Source organism: Diadema setosum, chromosome 11 (genome assembly GCF_964275005.1).
Source record: "Diadema setosum chromosome 11, eeDiaSeto1, whole genome shotgun sequence".
In the NCBI taxonomy this organism is placed as follows: Eukaryota; Metazoa; Echinodermata; class Echinoidea; order Diadematoida; family Diadematidae; genus Diadema; species Diadema setosum.
The window spans coordinates 29,589,770-29,611,582 of record NC_092695.1 but is presented as its reverse complement, the minus strand read 5'-3'; the positions used below and the strand labels follow the sequence as shown (position 1 = coordinate 29,611,582).

Here is a 21,813-nt window from a genome sequence, read left to right as displayed (position 1 = left end):
TCATCATTATTATTAATTATTATTATCATTATTATTATTATTATTATTATTATTATTATTATTATTTTTATTATTATTATTATTATTATTATTATTATTATTATTGTTATTATTATTATTATTATTATTATTATTATTATTATTATTGTTATTATTATTATTATTATTATTATTATCATCATCATCATTATTATTATTACCATCATCATCCTCGTTACCATTATTATCATTTGATATTTTTTTTACAGTTGCCTGATGGACCCACAGAACGAGGACCCGACCTTTGACTTCGAGTACAGAGGGCTGGTCAACATGAAAGGCAAACCGAAGCCAATGAGGTGCTTTTTCCTCACCCGCAAACCGGCCGTGGCGGCGGCCGAGCCCTAAATGAGTCAACGGAGCTGACGTCACGCACAACAAATGCCAGATTTCACCTGCGAACAAAATTGATTTGTCTTTTCTCTCTGTTATTGGGCGTTCGCCTATCACTCACTCCCAGATAGATAGATGTAAAGTGGTCGTTTTATTTCTCTGTGATCGCGCGTGCATGAACAAAGATTCTGGTTTAGAACAACGAAGCGATTTTATTTTTCATTTTTTGTATCGAAGAGAAAAAGAGGAGACTGCTTCAATTTCGGCTGTCTTAACTCTCGTATCACCTTTCTTTGCGTAATACTTCCTGCAGATAATACTCTTATAGAGGTGTCATTTATTTGACCTGGCTAGCTCTACGTATGTAGCACCTGGCGACACTTAAAAGGGTTTATAGGCATTCTTGAATAAGTCTAAGCAGTGGACATCAGAGAAATCTTATGTATGTGCCAAAACTGTGAGTGTGTGCATGTGTAGGTGTGTTGGTGTGTTTGTGTGTGTGTCTGTGTGTGCGACTTTCTTTCAACGGTTTGCTCATAAACTTTAGTCGTATGACTTCAAATGATGAGTTAATCCAAAAATGCAAGTAGACATGTGTCCATTAAACGTAAAGTAGAAGTAGTGTCTTTCTTACTTGCACAAAGTTTCTGTCAAATCAATATTCTTATCTTTGTTCACTTCTTTTAAGTATTTCGGAGCTCTTTCATAATTCACAGAGCACAACAGCACTTAAAGTGGGCTTGTCAGAACAGTAATCGCTGAGCAGATGTGAAGTACTTTTAGGAGTTGCGATTCGTATCCTGCGCAATGTGGCATTGATAACCGTGTAGTGGTGAGCTTGCATCATTAATGACCGAGTCAGGTGCTGCGCAAACGTCTCATGGCTGCATAATTACCGTATAGCTGGAATGTATTGCATTTGTTTCCTCGCAAGTTGCCCAATATAGCGCTCGTACAGGGCTTACATTAAATTTGCATGTTTGAACGCGGGCAAATGCAGAGCTGCGATGGTCAATTTTCATTTGTTCGTTTTCTTTCGTTTTCATCAATAATAAATCATCGTTCCTAGCTTGCCTTCATTTTTTTTCTCAAAGTAGTATTTCTGAATAACTGTTCTGAATTTGTTCTTGTTTGGTTAATCAGAATACCAATCGGTTCTGTGTTGTCTGTTGTTTTTGTTACATTTTTGTATGTGTTTTTTATAGTGTAGGGAGATGCAAGAATAACAAACAGGACGAGAATGTTTTAATAGACTCTTTCAATATATCCTTTTCTACTCTAGAAATACGTTCTCTCCAATTTACACGACAAAGGGTGCAGAAAAAAAAATTAGTCGCAGAAAGGTATTTTGTCTGTAAATAAAGTTTAATTATAACTTACAATATACCCGTGTTCGGGTTATTCGAATAACCCAAACACGGATATAAGAATTCTTATATTAGTTGTTTCTATGATGTTCTATAGAGATACAGTATATTCATACAGAGAGCAAGCCAATAGATAGACCATTGTGAACTCAGCATTCAGCCCTAAGCTTTAGTAGCACTGTAAGGAAGTCAGCCCCTTCGTAAGTGTGCAAGATGCAAAAGAAAGTGTGTCTCAGTTGTTTTGGTCTGAGGACCTGGGCTGAATGCCTGAAGTTTCACAATGGTTATTTTGGCTTCAGCTTTGTATCTCTGTATGATAAGTTCTTAGAATCATGACATTCATATTGTGGAATTCTCTCAACGAGCTGATAAAGGGTGTAATTTGTATATATTGTATATATTTGACACAAAACAAGACTATTTCTTATGATTGATTATTATGACCAATACTTTTTCGATTTTCATTGTCTTCATAGATTACTGTTCATGGATCATATTATTCTGTGTTACTATATTTTGTTCAGGTTGATAACTTTGTTTCTCTGATTGACTGAATGATCCTTCTGTACTGCTTTCAAACTCAAATTTTAGACCTGCTGTAAGACAGCTTACACTGCAAACAGTACTTGAATGTAACAGGTGGACAATGCATAAAAATGGTGGAACCTAAATGTTCGCTGCAATTTGTATCAATTCCCGAATCAGTCCTGTAATGCCAAATTTTCAATACCGCTTATGCAATAAGCAATCATTAATGACCCACAAAGAAACAAAAGCGTGAGTGAAGTGTGACAAGTATGGTAACTGAATGCAGAAACACACACGTCATACTTCTCAGGTGTTTCATTAATAGAAAGTGTGTGGACATAATTGATTCAGTTCCACGATATAGACTGCATTTGACAGGCCCATATGTATCTACAAGAAAGTATATTAGATAAGAAAAATATCTCTGTTTAATCACTTGACAATTTTGAAATGTAATTGGGCAGTTGAGATCACGTTCAGGCAGTATTAGCTTTCTATGATTGGTCAACAGAGATGATATAAAACAAAATTATATCAAATTCGAATATAAGATGATTTACTAAGTGCACATATTATGCATAATAATTTATTGTCCAGTGACGTTTTGTTTCCGTCTTCTCAATCGCATTTAAATATCCAAATATCCACTGCATGGTTTTATATTCTGATGTATACTATTTGTTGCTAGTCAAGAAATATTGAATCCCGTCTGAATATTTCATTTCCATCAAACAGATGTTATGTAAGGCAAAACACAATTACAACTGTATAATCCATGTGTCTTCACCCCATTTATTACTGTCAATAATATAATTGATTGATAGCTATATCAAGAAATTTACATTAGAGACATATAAACACATAGAACACCGAGTACACGTATATGAATCAGTTCCCAAAAAATCTCCCAAAATGCATGGTAATTTTCACACATGTCCATTATAATGTGAATATATATATATACATACATACATACATATAATTTATGTATTATGTGTGTGTGTGTATTCATACATGTACGTGAATTGTATACTGTATATGCACACACAATAAAATCATACACATATGGAAGTTTATACATGATGTACATGTATATGTGTGTGTGTTGAGAAATACATTTGGCACCATGATAAAACATCCACATGGGGCAAGCAATAACTGACAAAAGGCCACAAAACATGTCATCCCAATGAATAAGCAGATTGCAAAAAGCCTGTTACATGATCGACAAAACTGTCAGTCACTTTATTCCCAATACAATAAGATCACAAAGAACTCATAACCTTAACAAGATAATTTTTAGGATACCCATATTTTCGTTTATTGCCTTTAACACGGCTGTTTTATCTGACATTGTGAAATGTGAAACACCAATGTACATTTTTACAGCTGGAAATATCATGGAGTTTTAATTCAGTCATACCACTATTTTGTCTATTTAGTTGTAACATGAATGCAAGATTTCATTACTGCAATACTGTATCTGCAAGATACTACAAAATCATTGAAAACATCCTGATGCATGTGAAAAAAAAAATCCCCACAAACATTTTTAGGGGCAAATTCATACTTTGATTAAGGAATGCTAAATCAAATTTCATCAGGTTTATTTTTGGGATGTATGTATGGCCTATGACTTTTTTTTTTATGGCTACTACTCAAAGACGATGAATAATCGCGTTGTATTCATGTCGATGAAGGTCAATTCATTAATCGGTTGCAATAAACACAACTCGACGCAAGAACACTCATCTGATAAATCTGTAGTACTGTACCTCCCGCCATAAGGGATTAGAACGATCGTTATCTATTGGCGGAAGCTCGTCGATGAAGGGCAATTTGTAAATTAGGTTAAAAAACAGACAATATATGAACACTCCTCCATCACATCCATTTATCATCATAGTGTAAATCACTGCACATGTAAATTCACTGTGCATATTGTAAAAGTGGATATTTTCATGTGAGTAATTTTCGTGCTCAGCCAGGTAATGTGAATTCCACTTTTTTTATTCCGAGGAATCAAGGCATAAACTATTGGAACATATGGCAAGCAAAATATTCACATGCTTTTATTTTCACGCTACTTTCTGGCTGCACAAAATGCGTGCAAAATTTCCACACTGCAAAAATTTCCACTTTTACAGTAATATTTAAGCAAGTGATAGTTCAGCATGATAGCTATTTGCATAGAGAGATAAAATTGACACAAATACACACACATTCTGGACTGTGTGAACGAGCAAAGCTGACGCAAAGTTAGAAAACATGTAGATATAGGATTACTATTTTCAGCATATGAATACTCTATTGTACAAAGTTTAGTCCACTTTTATCAGCAGAACGTGAGTTGTACACAACACAAACAGTTTCTTCCTTCATGCTAGTGTGACATCAAAAGTGAACCTGCACAAAATTAGTGGGTTTCGTGATATGTAATTAACAATCAAAACAAAACAAAACAGCAGATTTTGCTTTAGCACAAAATCCCAACAACACATTGCAGTGAATCAGAAAACATCTTCAACAAGTAGCTCTCTGGGTAGCAGTCATAAGAATGACTGAGGGGTGGTAAATTTTCCCACTTTCTGTTTTACATCATGAAGATCAGAGAGACAGCAAATCAAAATAAAAATCTCCCGAGTATTGTTCTGCAATGTTTAACTCATACAAGCAACTGTTAACTCAGAAGAATTGTCCATTTAACAAGTCTCATTCCATGTTACCAAGTGTATTTTTTTCTCTAGCAACCATCAATCCTCCTCATGGCAGATGACTGAGTGAAATCTGCTGTTAACCCGTGGAGGATGGGCTGATTTTGCTACAACACACATTTCCAACAGACACCTGCTTGAGTACACTCGGAACTCGTCTTCAACGGTCAAGGTGAAAAAGTCCACACACACACACAAAAAAAAAAAAATGTGGAAAATACCACTTCTGTTTTTTTCCTTATACATGATCAAGAAACATTTGTGGAAGACATTATGAGAGAGAAAGAGATAGTGAGGGGGAGGGAGGAGCTAGGTGGGACAGTGATGGAGGAGGCAGGGAAGACAGCAATTTCTTTCTTCATTGCTTCCTGCAAATACATACCTGCCAACATTTCAAGATGAAATATCTTACTCGTGGATTGCAAAAAATCTTATTTTATATGCAAACTGAAGTTAAAATCTTACTTTCGGTCAAATCTTCAGAAAATACACATGAAAGGTATATCTAAATATTTTTTTAAAAATCTGATTCCTCTGACAGAAAATCTGATTTTGCTATTTTTAACGTAAAAAATCTTACTGAATCTGATAAAATCTTACTAGTTGGCATGTATGCAAATATGTTGATACCCAATTTCTTGCAGGGAAACAAAGAGAGCTTGAAGCTCCTAATGCTCTTCAAGAAGGCAGATCCATGTGAGCTGCATTTTCACCTTGCTCTCACATGCTCAGCAACAACACCAACAAAACTGAGACAACTTTGTGGTTTTTCTCTCATCAGCATTAAAGCAGTACCTCATCACTCTCTGAGGTAGTATGTTTTCACTAACCCTTTGTGTGCTTTTGAGCACAGATTAATGCAGAAAAAACCCACAACATTGTGCACACTGTCCAAAGTCTCTGGCACAGGAAGGGTTAACCATAGGGACTGTAAAAACTTACAACAGACAGGACAAAAGAAAAAGAGTAATTTAGTACTGTAACCTCTCATTATGAGACAACATGGATTCCACAAGATCTTGGAGGAATAAAGATATAATATTTTTGAAAACAAGTTGTTGGGTGAGGAAGTGAGTCATGATGAAATAAATGTTTGTTGACAAATATTATGAATGTGCTTGGTCTACATGGGTTACATATGCAGAGATCCTGCTACAAAAATCAATATTGCACTTTATATGAACTACACTTGACGGAGGGGGGGGGGGGGATGAAGAAACTGCATTTCTGAGCTATCATGTTCCCTGAAAATGTCAAAAGAGCATGTTTCTCACAGTTGAGTCTGCCCACGACCGCAGACACCCTTCAATCTCTTTCCAGGGGTTTCCTGTGCGGTAAATGCGGAGCCTCTTGCTTGGATGCAAAATCCTCCCAGTAAGCGAGGTCCTCCGGATGCATTGCGGTTGCCGTGGCGAGGAGCTCCTCCGGCTGCAGGACTGTGAAAGATGGGCAAGTCGGCTTCTGGTAGTCTGGTCCCAGCTGGGATGGGAAATAGATACAGAATGCAGAAATACAGAAATTTTTCATCAACTACAATGGTACACTGTAATTATAGTCTGGTCCAATTCCATCCTACACAAACCAGCCATGTGTAACTATCTGGTCCCAAATGCATAATGAAATTTGCGTGATATCGTCTTTTTATTTTCTTTTTCAATTCAATAAGTTAGATATTTCTCCTTGTGCTTCCTTTTATTGTTGCTCTGTATTCACTTGATACTGCTCGAGTCCAATTCTATAAAGACTATTAAAGCACATTTTCCCCACTGAGGATTCTACTGATTTACCCATTCCTTCCACAATTCTCAAAGAACCTTCAATGCCCCTATATGAGATTCTTTTTACCTGTCTACACAGGACAGCTCGGTAATTTGCCAGGAGCAAAAGCAGTCAAGCGAGCTGATGAGATGAATAGACTGTGCGCTGGGCTCGCAATGTTTTATTTTTTTTAATATACATTATACGGGCACCACAATGGGGTCAATGAAAGTCAAATCTAGTGACCTTAGCCTTGATTGCTATGTAAGTTTTCTGATGAGCTTTGCAGCGAAACACGCACACTACTAAACCGAAAAAGGTAAATTACACAAAAATGACTCCAGACAGTGCATAGTCATTTACACCATTCTGGTCTCGATATCACAATGTCTGACTGACATACCTATCTGAATAATGACCAATCAGGGCAAACACTTTATGAGCTATTCTATTACACAGACTGTGATGTTTTAGAAATACAACTGTGGCCTACGCTTGTACTCCTTAAACTCTCATGATTTAATCTCAGACATTACCAGTTTTCTTTTTACACCATATCTGCATCAAGTCTGATGAAGTTATGAGACATGTGTCAACAGATACGATCAGTTAATTTTTTGTACAATGCAAACATAGAGATGGACAAGCAAAAATAATCCTTTATGCACTGCACAAAATAGGACGACAAAATGTGAAATTTGCTCATCATGACATTAGAAGTGCTGCATGGCATACTGCCTCAACAATTTGTATCATTTATGGTATTTGTTTTTGTTCATGGTTAGAGAAATAATCTGTCATCTAAATCAGTCTTATCGTTACTTTTTACAAACTGGTAATTTTCACAATAACTATTTGTGCCTCGTTTGGCATACAACATCACACAAACATCATATTCCCCTGTGGGGGAAAGCAAGAGAGTGGAGACTTCAATCTGTTGACCTCATCTGTTAACATGAAATTTGTCAATGTGCCTTGGGGATAGATTACAAGATAGAACAATGTGCATGTTAAAGTCCACCTAAGATAACAACAGGAACAAGGAAGTATGACAAGATCTTGACGACGAAAAATACAGTACGGTGTAGTTGCCGCCTTGCCTGATGACATTTCTTCCCCTGGAAAAGCCCCCCATCCCCCCATCCCCCCCGCTAGCACTAACCTGCAATGCCACTGCCACATAATGCTCCTCGTCCACCATGGTTTCCTGGGAACACCCACTTCTTATCCAGCCTATCACGCAGGTACAGCTCCGTATCCATGGCAACGGACGTGGGCGACAGCTCGAGGGTGCCGAGCCGGAACTCGGCCCTCTGGAGGTCGAAGCCGAGACCGATTCCGAGGGCCTTGATGTAGCTCTCCTTCAGGCACTGGGGGGTAAATATGATGCATCGTTAACCCACTGACACGAGCTGATATTGCTATAATGCTAAAATGTATGTTTCCTATAGACACTTGCCTAAGTATACTCAGGACTATCTTCAACGGGTTAACAACGCTGGATGGGACAAGAGAGACAGAGTGAAATAGGGAGAGACATAGAGAAATATAGACAGACATAGAGAGAAATATATTATACTGTATAATAGAAGTGATGATGATGAAAATAACTTGACTACCAGAGAACACCATGGAAAGTGGGTGGGACCATTAAGAAAGAAAAATTGCACTCATACATGTATAATTCTACAGACCAAGGGGGGGGGGGGGGAAGAAGCAAGAAAACCCTCTAATCAACTCAAAGACTATCTACATAGGAAAGAGAGGAAAATATATGTGAGACAAGCAAGGAAATGAAGGAGAGTCACAGAACAGAAAATGAGAGAGTAGAGAGAGAGAGATAGACAGAGAGCGGGACTTTGAAGGAAGGGTTTTGAAACTGTAGAAAAAGAATTCAAGGAGATCTACAAATGAAATTTACTGTGAGAGAAATCTGACTCAGGGTAAAGGTGTCTCTCTTAAAAAATCCTCTGGGAACAATATAAAAGAATCAAGAATATACAGGTTTTTCATATGAAACATCCCCCTCACAAAGTAAACAATATGGAACTGAAGATTTTGAAACAAAAAGAAAAGACGAGACATGAAAAACTCGTCACATTGAGGACGAGTTAGGTGATACGCTTGTGGTCATCAGATGACGGTCATCTGTGATCGACAAAGAAAAGAATGTGATATAGGCACCTTGAAGTTATATTGAGCGTGCATGCGAAACCGTTTCTGTAACCACTCGGCCACGGGTCATCCACGGAAATGGTAAGACAAAAAAAAAAAAACCAATGTATAGATATAACAGGGGGAAAGTCAATGCCCACTCAACTAACGTGGCCTGGTGAACATCTATTGCATTGCGAGACGGAGAAGCGGCCCTGTACGACTGAGGTCACTATGCCATTTCTGGCAACTTGGGAAAAATACGTCCCGCAGACATAAAACCTATAATCGGCTGGTTTTGATACCTTGCCTTTTAATCACAATTTTCAGTGTAATGACGTCATCAAATTACAAAACAATGACATCGTCTTGAAAGACAATTGTTCAAAGTACAACACCTCAGTCGTCGTCATTACATACTATGATCGGTTTGACAAAGTCAACCTGCAAAATGTTGCTGCAGTCGAAGCAATGTGGTCTCCAACACACAAAAAAGAGGGATATGGCGTGTGTGTGTGTCTCTGTGTGTGTATAGGTGCGTTTATATACGAACGTGATTTCTACATGGACGAATATGTAATACAAAATTGAAGTAAAATAAAAAAAAATGTTTCGTGATCTTGTGGGGTTCGAACCCGCAATCTCACGTCTCTGAGACGGCGCCTTTAACCACTCGGCCATACGTCTCGACGAGAAAATATGGGGAACGTAAACTTATGTATGTGAAAGATAATGGGGAATCGTTTTGTCCACATTCCATTTTCATTTTCAGTTTTAAACTGCAAAATTGTCAATCCGATGAGGAGATTTCAAAGAATATAATGCATGATTACTGCAGCTGATTGTCTCAGCTACAACATATTAAAGTTTCAGAGGAAATGAAGCAAAATCAGCTGAGATAAAGGTGCTTAAACGTTGTTAAGTCAATGATGCTTTTAAAAAAAATCACCTCCCATAGACAATACACGTAAACTTGTCCGATTTTGCGTCTTTACCTTTAATCACAATTTAAGGTATGATGACGTCATCAAATATCAAAAGCATGACATGGACTTAAAAGGCAAATGTTCAAAGTACAACATATCTGATTTTGGGATAATATTGAGCTTAAACAACAGAGATACGAGCAAATGAATGTCAGAAACAGTACCTTAAAAAAATTAATTCCACTTTTTTGATTTCAGATGACGATATGATGACGTCATATTGTAATTATGGAAATAATGATACTTGAAATGTTATTTTCAATTCATATGCTTTTGTAATATGCAATAAAAACATAGGGTCACCTGACGTTTTAAAGAGCTATGGCGAAATAAACAAAGACATGTTTTTTCACTATATTTGCACATAGATGCGCACGCGAAATTTCAACTTTGACGCCAGTGCATTGCTTTGTTATTTGTCAAAATCGATCAGAAATCAATGGATATTGTTACTCAAAGTATCAGGAATCCAGATCAGTCAAAAAATGTGCATTTTCATGTTACTGACGCGCTGTGCGCGCGAAAATGCGCGGACGGACGCGCACGCGCAAAATTGTTTGAAACGCTTAAAATTGTCTGAAACTTCGAGATTTCCCATTGGAAAGTTGTTTTGAGCCTTTTAAATGTTTGACGCGCGCTTACGCTCCTAGATGACGTCCTAGGTAATTAGCATCAGAGAAAGAAAGATAGAGCGTGACCTGAACTTTATGTCCACAAAACTGATACAGAAAGGACCTTTAGTTATGAAGTTATGATCGATCATGTAACATGGTCCGAAAATCACAAAATGGCGCCTAGATGACGTCATAGATACGTTACTGTCATGAAAACCTATTGTGGCTAGATATTGTCATGAGACATGTTGACTGAAAATGTCATGTTACTCCGTAATGTCATTCTTGAGATATTGACTCACAAATAGGCCAGAAAGAAAGAAGAATAAGAAAAAAGACAGATTTTGACAATCACAATAGGTGATACGCTAAAAGCGTATCACCTAATAAAGTAGCAAGATTTAAAAAATAATAAATATATAATTTATGAATGTTACGGCCTGGTCCCACTGGCATTTAGGAAGACTTGCGTATGAATTGCGCACAATAATGGTTTATATTCGCAAACATCCACAATATTTGTAAAACATGCTTGTATGAGTTAGCCGACATCCGAGTTGTTCCCCCAGTCCAAGTTAGCCTGACCCCAATCAATAAGTTCTGAGATTGCGACTCCATCAAACTTTTTGGTTAATATTTTGCAGTTTTGTCATTACCCAACAAATACCTTGTTATTACAGTGTTATTCCACACATTTCTTAGGCATATATGTACATTTGGAAACGAAATTTGACAATTTTTGCAGGCATACCAGAACTATGTTTTGGCTTTCATACTAAAGGAAGACAAAACAAAAACTTTTGACTTTGCATGAATGAATACGTTACTGTGTCTCCAACATAGAATACATGAGTAAAGATCCATCTTATTATTAAAAGTAGCTATACATAGACGTGTACTGTAAAAGTGGATATTTTCGCGCGACTAATTTTTAGCGCTCAGCCAGGCAAGAAGAGTTTCATGTGTTTTTAATTCCGCGGAGTCAAAACCTCAACTACTGGAACATACGGCACGCAAAAATATTTGCATGCTTTTAATTTTCGTGCTAGGTTCTAGTTGCGCGAAATGCGCAAAAATTTCAACACCGCGAAAATTTCCACTTTTACAGTAGACTACAATCACGGCTGACACAAGCACAAATAAGCACTCCTCCAATTCATCTGTTTTCAAGAAGGAAGGAAATTACGTGTACCATACAGACAAGTTTCCCCTTTTTTTAAGAAGAAAACTCAAAACCAACAAAAATATTAGACTTACCCAATGTCGGTAGAACCTGTGAAGCGTTGGTATGGTGTGTCTGCTGCCATGATAGTCTGCCACTCGTATGGAGTAAACTGTCTCTTCTATCCTGAAGAAATCCTCCATGCTTTGATCTGGGAAGAATAACATTATAGAACGTCACAGGTAAAGAGAATCCTGTAATCTTGTTGGTCGAGAGCCATGCATCAATTTTACTGGTAGCACCCTTGATCACTGGCGATAGACGCAGTAATCATGTCGTTGCGCGTACTTGTAACAAAGAGTTTGCCTCACTTTAGCAAGCATACTAAACAAGCGCTTGCATGCTTGACAAGAGATGACCATTCACTTTTTTTTTTTCCCATATGCGATGTCATGAACTGTAGTAGTCTTCTCATCCAGCGTTGGTAGCACCAAAACTATAAAATTCATAACCTCTGAAAGGATTATTGATTTTCCTCAAACTTTCTCTTATGTGTTTCTAATGATATTGCTGCATTCACTCAATCCATATGTTTATTTGGGTTTCATTCGATGATTCCCCTTTAAAGGTAACAAGGCAATAGTCTTGAATACAGAGGCACTAAAGTTGATATAAGCAACGACATATTTAAACGATCTGAATCAGTTCGACAGGAGCTGCTGTGATTCAGTGGACAACTAACTCAACGGACTCTTCAATCCCGAGGTCCCTCCCTCCCTTCTTCCAGTCTACAGTGGTAGCAAAAGTGTCCATAGGCAAAGCACTTTATCCTTATTGCCCAGTCATTTGGAGTCAATTTAGCCCATTGAAGATGAGTCCTGAGAATGCTCAGGCAGGTGTCTATGAGAAATGCGTGTTATAGCAAAATCAGTCCATCCTCAATGGGTTAAAATGCTATTTTGTCTTTGTGAGAAAATTACATCATCACCTTTTTTGTCTGTATATGCTGTAGTGACAGACATGACAATTTGGTGAAATTGAGTGAACTCTTGAAATTTTACAGATCTCTTATCTCATGTCCAGTTTTTGGAAAGCTCTATCATTATGCAATTGATTCCATGGTGCATTGCTTTCACGATTTCAAATATTTCCTTATTGGTCACATTTACAAAAAAAAAAAAAATGAAATCTATACTCCTAGCACAGAACATATCTGATAGGTGACGTGGATCATATCATTAGTGGAAGTTCCACTCACATGATGTGCCTTTATGTTTCAAGTGATGATTACAAAAGACTGTGGCAAATGTTATCATATATTCTGAATTAAAACTAACACACTTCCAGGACACTGCAAAGATTTGTGGTGTCCATGTTATTCAGAAAGCTTCAACATGAATGAAGTTTTTATTGGTGCTGAGGCTTTTAAAAGAACAAATGCTTTAGGTAAGAAAAGAAGAGAGCACATCTCATTGGCCTGACAACTTTCATGACATCCACGCCGCAAGGTAGCTCAGGTTCTGTCGCCAGGACAGCATAGTCCCCATGGTGGGACGTGTTGAAATTGAAGCTGGGGTATTCGGCTCGGTCGATGGAGTCCGTGTTCACCAGATAGGGCTTTCCCCTCTCCGTCCTGGCCAGTTTAATGTCTGCCCACGGATGCTCAAGGTCTCGTGGATGGCCTTCCGTGCCAAGAGGCCGTCCTGCTGAATGGGGTAAAATGGTAGAAAGACTCTTGTATTTGACCTGGCATCACAAAAACTCACAATGGCAAGTGAGATCGTCGAGTTTATGTTAGACTCTGAAAGGCGATAAGATTCCGACATGTGGTCTGATGGGGATAATGTTTATCAAAGGGAGACTGACAAGTGATTATCCTAGTCCTAGCTTCCCACGTCATATTTCCTGTATGACAAGATTTTTGTTTTATTTTTTTCGGGTGAGGGGAGGGGTTCTGAGCTATACATGCACCACCATTTACTTCTCAATGTAAACATGAAAGTAAGTTGATTATTCTTTGAAATGGCAGCAGAATGTGAGTTAAATGTTTTGAATAATTGCCATATCATTTCGACACCTTCAGCAAATTTCCAGGAAAGACATGGACAGAGTCCCTAAGGCTCATTTAGTTGATACAGAGTAGACATGTGAAAATTTCGAGTCTCACTGCACCAGAGGTACTGATATGAAGTCATATCAAGCAGTGGGACATACGGCTGTCACATACACGTAGTTAACCCGTTGAGGACGAGCTAATTTTGCTACAAACACGCATTTATCATAGACCCCTGCCCGAGTACTAGTATACTTGTGAATTGTCATCAACGGGTTAATGGTTACCATGTACTATGTCAGAGGTGCTCATTAGCACACTTTTAACGGACAGCCTCGTGAATAAAACAACAACGGCTAAAAAAAACAACAATCATTTTTTTTTTTTTTTTTTGCCAGACTAGGTCACAATTTTCATACAATTCATGCAATAAGGTCACCTTTGCCATTCTCAATCAATGACGGCCTGCTTTGTGCAGACTGTTCAAGAAAGTAGGTGATGAACACCTACTCAGATTTCAATAGACTCCCTTAAGACCACTTGCAAAGTTCCCCATGAGATTTTATGTCCCTCAGCAATTGCCTTAATGTGGCTTTCCCATCCTCACTAATCAACAATTCTCTTCTTGATTCCTGTAAGGAGAGACTGGACTGGAAAACAAACCATCGCTGACTTGGCGTCCTTGGTGAAGACAAACTGACCAATCCTCTTCTTCTCCTCCGGCTGGATGCTGGACGAGGCCAGGAGCCATTCCGATTGATCAGGCTTCCAGGAGCCGCACTTGAAAGCCCATCTGATACTCGTCATGGTCTTCAGCTTACGGGCAAAGAACAAGGCAGACATGATATCACAAAATTAGCTGTTTCAGAATGGAAAACATTTTGCATTGTTGCGCTCCACTGCCAACTACTCTATCAGTTTTACCAGGTACTCTTTAGGTCAATACATGCTATTAATATAAAAGTTTACTGTATGTACACACAAACAGTTCACAATATAATACACTCTGTGCCTGGATAAGAGAAATCCTGTGCTTCATGATGTCGTATCTGTGAAACATGAACCAGGGCCTAATCAATATGGACTCTAAAAGGATGCATTAATGACAGACTAAAAAAAAAGAAGAAGATATACATGTATTTTGTATGATATACCTCAAACATAAAGGACCACAGTTTACATTTCCCAAGCTCTCATGTTGACGTCAACTTTAATATGTCACCATTCTAATAATCTGACTTACACAGTAGAGAACCAGCAATGCACATTCACATGTGCTCTTTGTCTTCACTGTGGCGATTTCAGAATGCAAATTGTTTACCCCACTGTATCTCTTTCTTCCGACTCACAATAGTTTTTAACTGATGCCATTCATGTCGTCGCTGGGGCAACAAATCTACAAAATGTCAAATGTTCAGGAGAGCTGTATATATATATATATATATATATAAAATGTCAGCCAAAGCACTATATCAAATGGGATAGCCTTTCCTTTGACATGCCATGGTGGCTTCATTTTGGGGGTTAAGACAGCTAGGATTTGGACAGGACTGATTATCTGATTATCTGACCATAAATCCAAAAAAAGCCATTTTCACCAAAATTTAAGATACAGAGTCTTGTCACCCGAGCAACAGTGGTATACTACCAATGCACACACATGTGCTTTGTATCATTCCAGCTCAATATGTCTTTTAAGGAAATGGTTCACCTCACTATGTCTCCTTTCCCCTTGATTTCGGACTCTTGCTACCATAACAATGGAACTCATCATACTGAGGGGAAAATCTCTAATGTGCATATAGTCTAATATAATATAGACCTATATACATATCTTTTAATGAAATATGAAAAGTCAAGGTGTCATTGAAGAAAGAAAGAAAAAAAAAATCAGCTTACCTTGTGTCCCTTAGTCTTGACTGTCCTCTGTAACAGTCTGGCACCACTGAGTGTCTGAAGCAAGACTGGAAGCTTTGGTGCATGGCTGGCTACCAGCACATTCATCCAGTCAGGTCATCCAATCAAAACCAAGCTGCAGGAAGTGGATGATTTCCTGAGATAGGGTAGGAAATGAAATAAGGGATTCCCCAAAGGAGTGCCTCTCCCAAGAACAATACACATGATGACATAATTAAGGGGGTGGGGAGAAAAAATAGGTCTTTGGTCAAATACTTTGTCTAGGTTTGTTTTTGGAAAGTGGTGGTCTCAAAGAAAAGTATAATGATGTACATATCTGCATAGATCTAGATATATTTTTCACTCTGCACTCGAAATGATCACACATACTGGTTTGGAGAGAGAGAAGGTACCAGCTACTCTACAAGACTATAAAGCAGGTAGAGTAACATACTGGTACATGCTGTTTGCCATACAATAGAGGTATATCAACCTGGTGACATCAAATGGATATTTAGTCCAGGGAATATTTTTGTACACATTTTATGTCGCAACTGCGGCATGTAAAAAAAACAACAGCAACAACAACACCACACACTGCACCATAACAGGACACTGAACAATACCAGGTATATATATGGTGTTTATATTCTTTACTGTACTGGAGAGATTCTGACATAGAAGATTAAAGGCATATTCCATAGTTTCACATTCAGCTGATGGTATTTTTTTTTTTTACAAAAATTGTTCATTTTACCTGTAACATGGAAGGGTGAGCATAGATAAATTTTGTCAAATGTTAATGACTTCATCACTGTATGGTATTTTGTAAAAAGTGATTTATTTTTAGACACAAAATGTATACAGAAAGAAGCCAGTTTGTGCATTTAATTCTAATGAGAACATGTGATATCATTTTCAGATTTGATTCCCTGCAAATGCATGATGCTCTGCAACGAATATCATAAAATCTCACAGAAAATGTTGAAGAGTGCATCAAATACCTATTTTCCCATGAGTCAACATGAGTGTAACGTGTGTTACTTGGTGTCAAACCTATTTTTCACCACGGGGTGCAGTGGTGGACCCAGAGGGGGTTGCACACCCCTTCTTTATTTTTTGTTAAAGCAAAAGAAATAAAAAGAAAAAATTAGCCAAGGGGGGGGGGGGGGGAGGGCGTTTGCTTTCCATTAAATTTTGTTAAGGCACCTCCCCTTTACGGATTTCCTGGATCCGCTCCTGGGGTGGATTAAGGCTTAACAGATGACTATTTAAACAGTCTCTCAAAAATTTTCTCCTGCTTAAATACTGATCCATTCACCACTTCCTCTAATAGTTTGCAATATGATGTGTGTTCTGTATTATTGCACATATGTATTAATGTAATTTGTTGATAATTGCACCTACATTATGTTGTCTAGAGGACTTTTTCCCCACAAGGCCTCTGAGCCTTTTTTTTTTTTTCAAGTTCTCTGTTTATTTCACATTTCACATCAACTTTAATTAAACAAAGGCGTAATTTCAGATTGTAAGAAAGAAATGATTAAGTGTATTATATTATGCATTGAATTTGTTGTATTTTTTTTATTTGAAATAGAAATAAATAAATGAAATGAAATGAAAAAAAAAAAAACCTTTTAAATGCATAATGACACAAAAGATGTAACCAAAATAATGGTAATTTGGCAGTGTTGCTAGCAATGCTGGGTTGTGAAATTACTTCCACCAAGAAGGTTATAATGTTTTTGTTGATATTAGTTTGCTTGCTTGCCTGTTTGCAAAATAACTCAGAAAGATAGTTGTGAATGAATTTGAATGAAACTTAAAGTAAAAGTTGATAATGACACAGGGAACAGATGATTAAATTTTGGTAGTGATCCAGGAATTTATCAATGCATTTTTTTTTTTTTTTTGCTGATTTTCATCTTTTGGCAAATAGGTTCAATGAAATTGGGAGTTCAAGCAGCACATAATTGAGGTTTGCATGTACACACTCTAACATGCATGCTCTGTAGCTGCTTGAGATGCTAACAGCAGGAAACTGATGGAAGTAAATGCCGTATCTAGTTGGGGCCGCTGGTGAGTGGTGCGGTTAGTGTAACCCATGACCATGCTACATCATGTGCCTTCCTATTTGACTTGCCAAGTAATGTTTTTCCAGATGATTAACAGCATTGCTCTTGTATGTATTGGCATTCACTTTGTCTTTGTTCGGCTAGGATCGATCATCTTATGTATTCTTGGTTCTTGGTTGATCAAGCCTCCCTTATTCACAAACCCTCCACTCGATTTCATACTCTGTGCTTTGCATGACCATGAATCTTTATACCAGTATCATTACCACCAGGAGCAGTATGGGTAAGCTATTTGTAAGCTCTAGCTCTAGTTTTTGTAAAATACAAAAAAAGAAAAGTGTTTGGGCTGGTCGCAGTTAGTCTGGCAACGTATAGAGTGGATATACTATCAAGTTTACCTCACACATCATTCTCTGGTGGAGAATGAAGACTCTCCACATTTTTTTATACTGATCGACTCTCACTTCGATATGTTTTATGACAAACAATAATATACGTACATGTAAATGGATTTGAACAGCAAATGGTACATGTTGATTATTCCTGGCATGGCTATATAAACAGTGACAAACAGTTAGTGTTTGCAAGGGTTAATATAGCTTCATGTTTGATCGCATGGAATCACGTTTATACCTCGGTCAGAAGGGCACCATTACACAGCTAATAGTAAATCATAAGTGGATGAAAAATATGCAACAATAAGAAACTAAGGGTAGGTCGCTTACTCAACGATGCAGTCCGGAGCGGTTGTTCACCTGAGAGTTCCCCGGAACGTGCGGGGCGAGCGACTGACTGTGGGTCCGCCCGACGATTATCATACCAGCTAGCTAGCTAGCTCCAGTCGCGTGGTACACGGCGTGTGTGTTTGCATGAGATCCGCGTTGACTCATATCACCGCGCGCCGCCGATCTAGATTTCTATGGGTTCAACATGGCTTCCAGTGGAGAGGAACGAATCGCCGGACAAGTCCGAATTTTCAACAAATACACTTTTATGTGCACTGGTTATGGACTTGCATCGTCGCTTGTATATAATGGACTTATGAAAGTTCCGTTAGTATCAGGTAATTTATACTCTTATGTTTTTTCCTAGATGTATGAGCTTCGTTTATGAAGCGTTGCTTCAACATAACCTTTGCTTTGTATTTGTAGACAACTCAACAGTCCGATGTGTGAGAAATTGTGTATGGAAACCCCGGGGCGCTGTGCTGTGCGGTTGTCTGTCATGATGATGTAGGCCCTAGAGTGACTTAAGCTAGTAATTTAGATTGAACTCCTAAGTCAGGCTAAGAAGATTGCTTCTCTACCCTGGGGCCGTGACCTGCGCCTGGGCTGGGGTCATTCTAACTGCGACCAGCCCGAACACAAAGTGTATTCGTGCATTGACCAAGCAAAAGATCGGTCTGTATCTTGTCTTCGGGTTCGTGTTCTGCAGAGACTACGTTAAGTACTGAGTTTACTCAGGGGGTTCTCTACCCTGGGGCCTGGTCCGGGGGGGGGGGGGGGGGGGGGGGGGGGTTCAGGCTTCACGGAAGGAGAGCTGTAACTGTTAAAAAAGTGAAAATATGATTAAAAAGACTCCTCCGGACAAATATCCGTAACCGCACCAGCAGGGACCAGCGACCCCAACACATGTGCCATGTTAAATACTTGTTACAGCACCTTGCACCCTGGTTACCGGACAGACAGAAAATTGTACATTTTATTTATTTTAGATTTGGATACGTAAAGATGTACAGTAGTTCAACTGGTGACAACTCGTGTCATGCAAAATTTGGTTCCTCCAAAAGTCTCTTCCTGTCCAAATTGATGATTTTTCTTGATTCGGTCAATCGCAGTTAAACCCGCCCATAGTATAACAACTGATCCACTTGAACCTGTGCACAGCGCACATATATCCTTCAAGTCATTAGTTTTACTAGGGCCTACTACAGACAGGTGTACATGTAATGGACACACACACAAAAAAAAAGGATTACAAAAATATCTGATTTCGTAACAAATCATGACTCTTGCAACCAAAACATTGACTGTAGTCCCATATTAATAAGTGTTATTCCACTTGTGTGTCATTGTGTGCCTGATTAGAAGCTGAATTACACTGTATGTGTAAACCATATCTTTGTATGACTTTATATCAACTTCAGGTGGGCATAGGCACATCATTGCATCCCTGGTCGGAGGAGTCCTCGGTTACTACATTGCAAAGTTAGAGAGCAGGAGGGTGGCAGAGAAGGAATTCTACATACAGGAGTACATTAAGAGGAATCCAGATGACTTCAAGAAAGGTATATATCCATCTCTTTGAAAGACAAGAAACCATGTTTTTCCTGTCCATACACATGTGACAAGGTCCACAAGCTTCAAATTCTAGAATTTAGAAACCACAAAAAGAACTCATTCTTAATCCACTGTTTCTCCTCCAGCACATTACCACTCAATATTGCAATGTTATGTTTAACATTGCAATGTTTACAAGTTTTGGGACATGCTGGAAACACAGAGTGGTGAATGTGAGAGAATTCAGGTGCTATGATGAATCAGTGGCAAGAGTATCTTAATCAGAAATATACCGTACTGAGTTCAACGTTACCTGAACATATCATTATTAAAGTGGTAGATTGTAAATGAACACAAACATTTCTTTCCTGTTTATGTCTTGAAGTGAACAACACCTCACCTCAACCACTCAACCTCAACACTAACAATTTTTTTCCCTATGTGTTTGTACAAATGTACATCATGAGTGACTTTCAAATTTTTAAGCTCACAGTAATACATGTCTTTGTATTTTGCAGGAGAGCCCAAGAAGCTGGCGGAAATAACACGACTATGGCTTCCTGTCCGCTGAGAATCAACCATGCCAATCACCTGCAGAAATCTACTCTGCATGCAAATCCGTGCATAATGTTATGCACAGATGTTGATGTGTAAATAGTATCAGATATGAAATGATTTTGAGAGTGATATGTAAAGGGTTACAGAGTAAAAGTCATGGAACGGGACACCCGTTTGTTGGAATCTGCAAGCAAACTGTTATTTACAATCGAGAAGAGTTTGTCTTCAGATCTTCCATGCACACTAATGTTGAAGCATACCTCCATATTGTATTTCCAGCCAAGCCTTTTTCTGGTTTGAAACTTTGACCCGACAAGATAGTCTATGATAGGGATTTGCACTTTTATGTAAATTTGTTCCATGCCTGCATTAAGTTACAGTTGGTGTACGTAGGAGCTTGATACTGCTAGCAGTCCTGCAATATTCTTTACTGCACCCATTATTCTCAAACAATTGGCAGTATTGAGGACATGACCCAAACATTATTACGTACTCAAATCATTAGCCATATTCAGGAATATGAGAGTTCCGAGTTTAATCTCATTTCAGACCTTTTTACTCTGCCCAAAACCCACTTTTCAGACTTTTCAGCAATTTGAATGCATTGAAATGTTCTGTTAGATGCACTTCAGTCTTTTTTTTTCTTCATAATTTTCAGATTTTGTTTTTTCTGCAAGTACTCTCACACCCCGCATATTGCACTGACTGCTTGTCCTTTGGAATGTAATAATGTCAGTTAGTGCATCATATAAAAGTATAAAGTGAAATGAATAACTTTACTAGTTTGCTCTACTTAACTCTTCCTTTGCAGAGGTTTCCAATGTCACTTGCCAAAGTGTGTCGAGGACATGCAGTCAAAACATGTCATTCACCAAATAGAAATGCAAGTACTGTAATTGCAATGAATTGAGCGTTCATTTGGCAGGGACTATCCTTTAGAAAGAAACAGTGGAATAGAATAGTAAAAAGATCTGTTGTTAGGAATCAATTTGACCAGTGGTATGTTCCCAAAATTGGTTCCTGCAAAGAACAGCTGTGAATTAGAGCAAGAGTAGCTTTGAATGTATAGTTCTCATGCATTCAAAGTGAATAAGACTAACCTCAATGTATGCTTGTCTCATGGAAATGTTTTAGTCATCAGTGTGCCATGTAGAGATGACTTTTAAATGAATTGTGCAGCTCTGTGGTCAAGGAGGGTGCATTAAACCTATATTTCATGTGCAAACACTGTACAACCTATTGAATTGTGTTTATTGTCCACATAAATTTTGTCCTTTTTGATATATTGAAGTGATTA

At 38.2% G+C, this 21,813-nt stretch overlaps 2 protein-coding genes and 1 pseudogene across 2 annotated transcripts in view; 2 read left to right on the top strand and 1 right to left on the bottom strand.

Moving 5' to 3' along the window:
• LOC140235046 (guanylate cyclase soluble subunit beta-1-like) overlaps nt 1-387 on the top strand; it is a 53,204-nt gene extending 52,817 nt beyond the window's left edge. Inside the window, exon 8 of the mRNA XM_072315083.1 lies at nt 249-387. Within this exon, the coding sequence (XP_072171184.1) occupies nt 249-387 (139 nt within the window). The remainder of the gene's footprint in view (nt 1-248) is intronic.
• A 5,070-nt stretch (nt 388-5,457) lies between these two features.
• On the bottom strand, nt 5,458-15,756 carry LOC140235044 (L-aminoadipate-semialdehyde dehydrogenase-phosphopantetheinyl transferase-like; annotated as a pseudogene).
• Nucleotides 15,757-18,570: 2,814 nt separating this feature from the next.
• On the top strand, nt 18,571-21,760 carry LOC140234679 (uncharacterized). The gene is made up of 3 exons (XM_072314714.1): nt 18,571-18,742; nt 19,826-19,966; nt 20,477-21,760. The coding sequence occupies exons 1-3, from the start codon at nt 18,610-18,612 to the stop codon at nt 20,527-20,529; spliced, it is 327 nt and encodes a 108-aa protein (XP_072170815.1). The 5' UTR covers nt 18,571-18,609; the 3' UTR covers nt 20,530-21,760.
• Nucleotides 21,761-21,813: the final 53 nt, after the last annotated feature.

Excerpts from the sequence above, each read along its gene's own strand:
- LOC140234679 (XM_072314714.1), top strand. The coding sequence starts at position 18,610 with ATGGCTTCCAGTGGAGAGGAACGAATCGCCGGACAAGTCCGAATTTTC. Across the intron at positions 18,743-19,825 it reads GAAAGTTCCGTTAGTATCAG|GTGGGCATAGGCACATCATT; the intron begins GTAATTTATACT and ends TATCAACTTCAG. Across the intron at positions 19,967-20,476 it reads TCCAGATGACTTCAAGAAAG|GAGAGCCCAAGAAGCTGGCG; the intron begins GTATATATCCAT and ends TGTATTTTGCAG.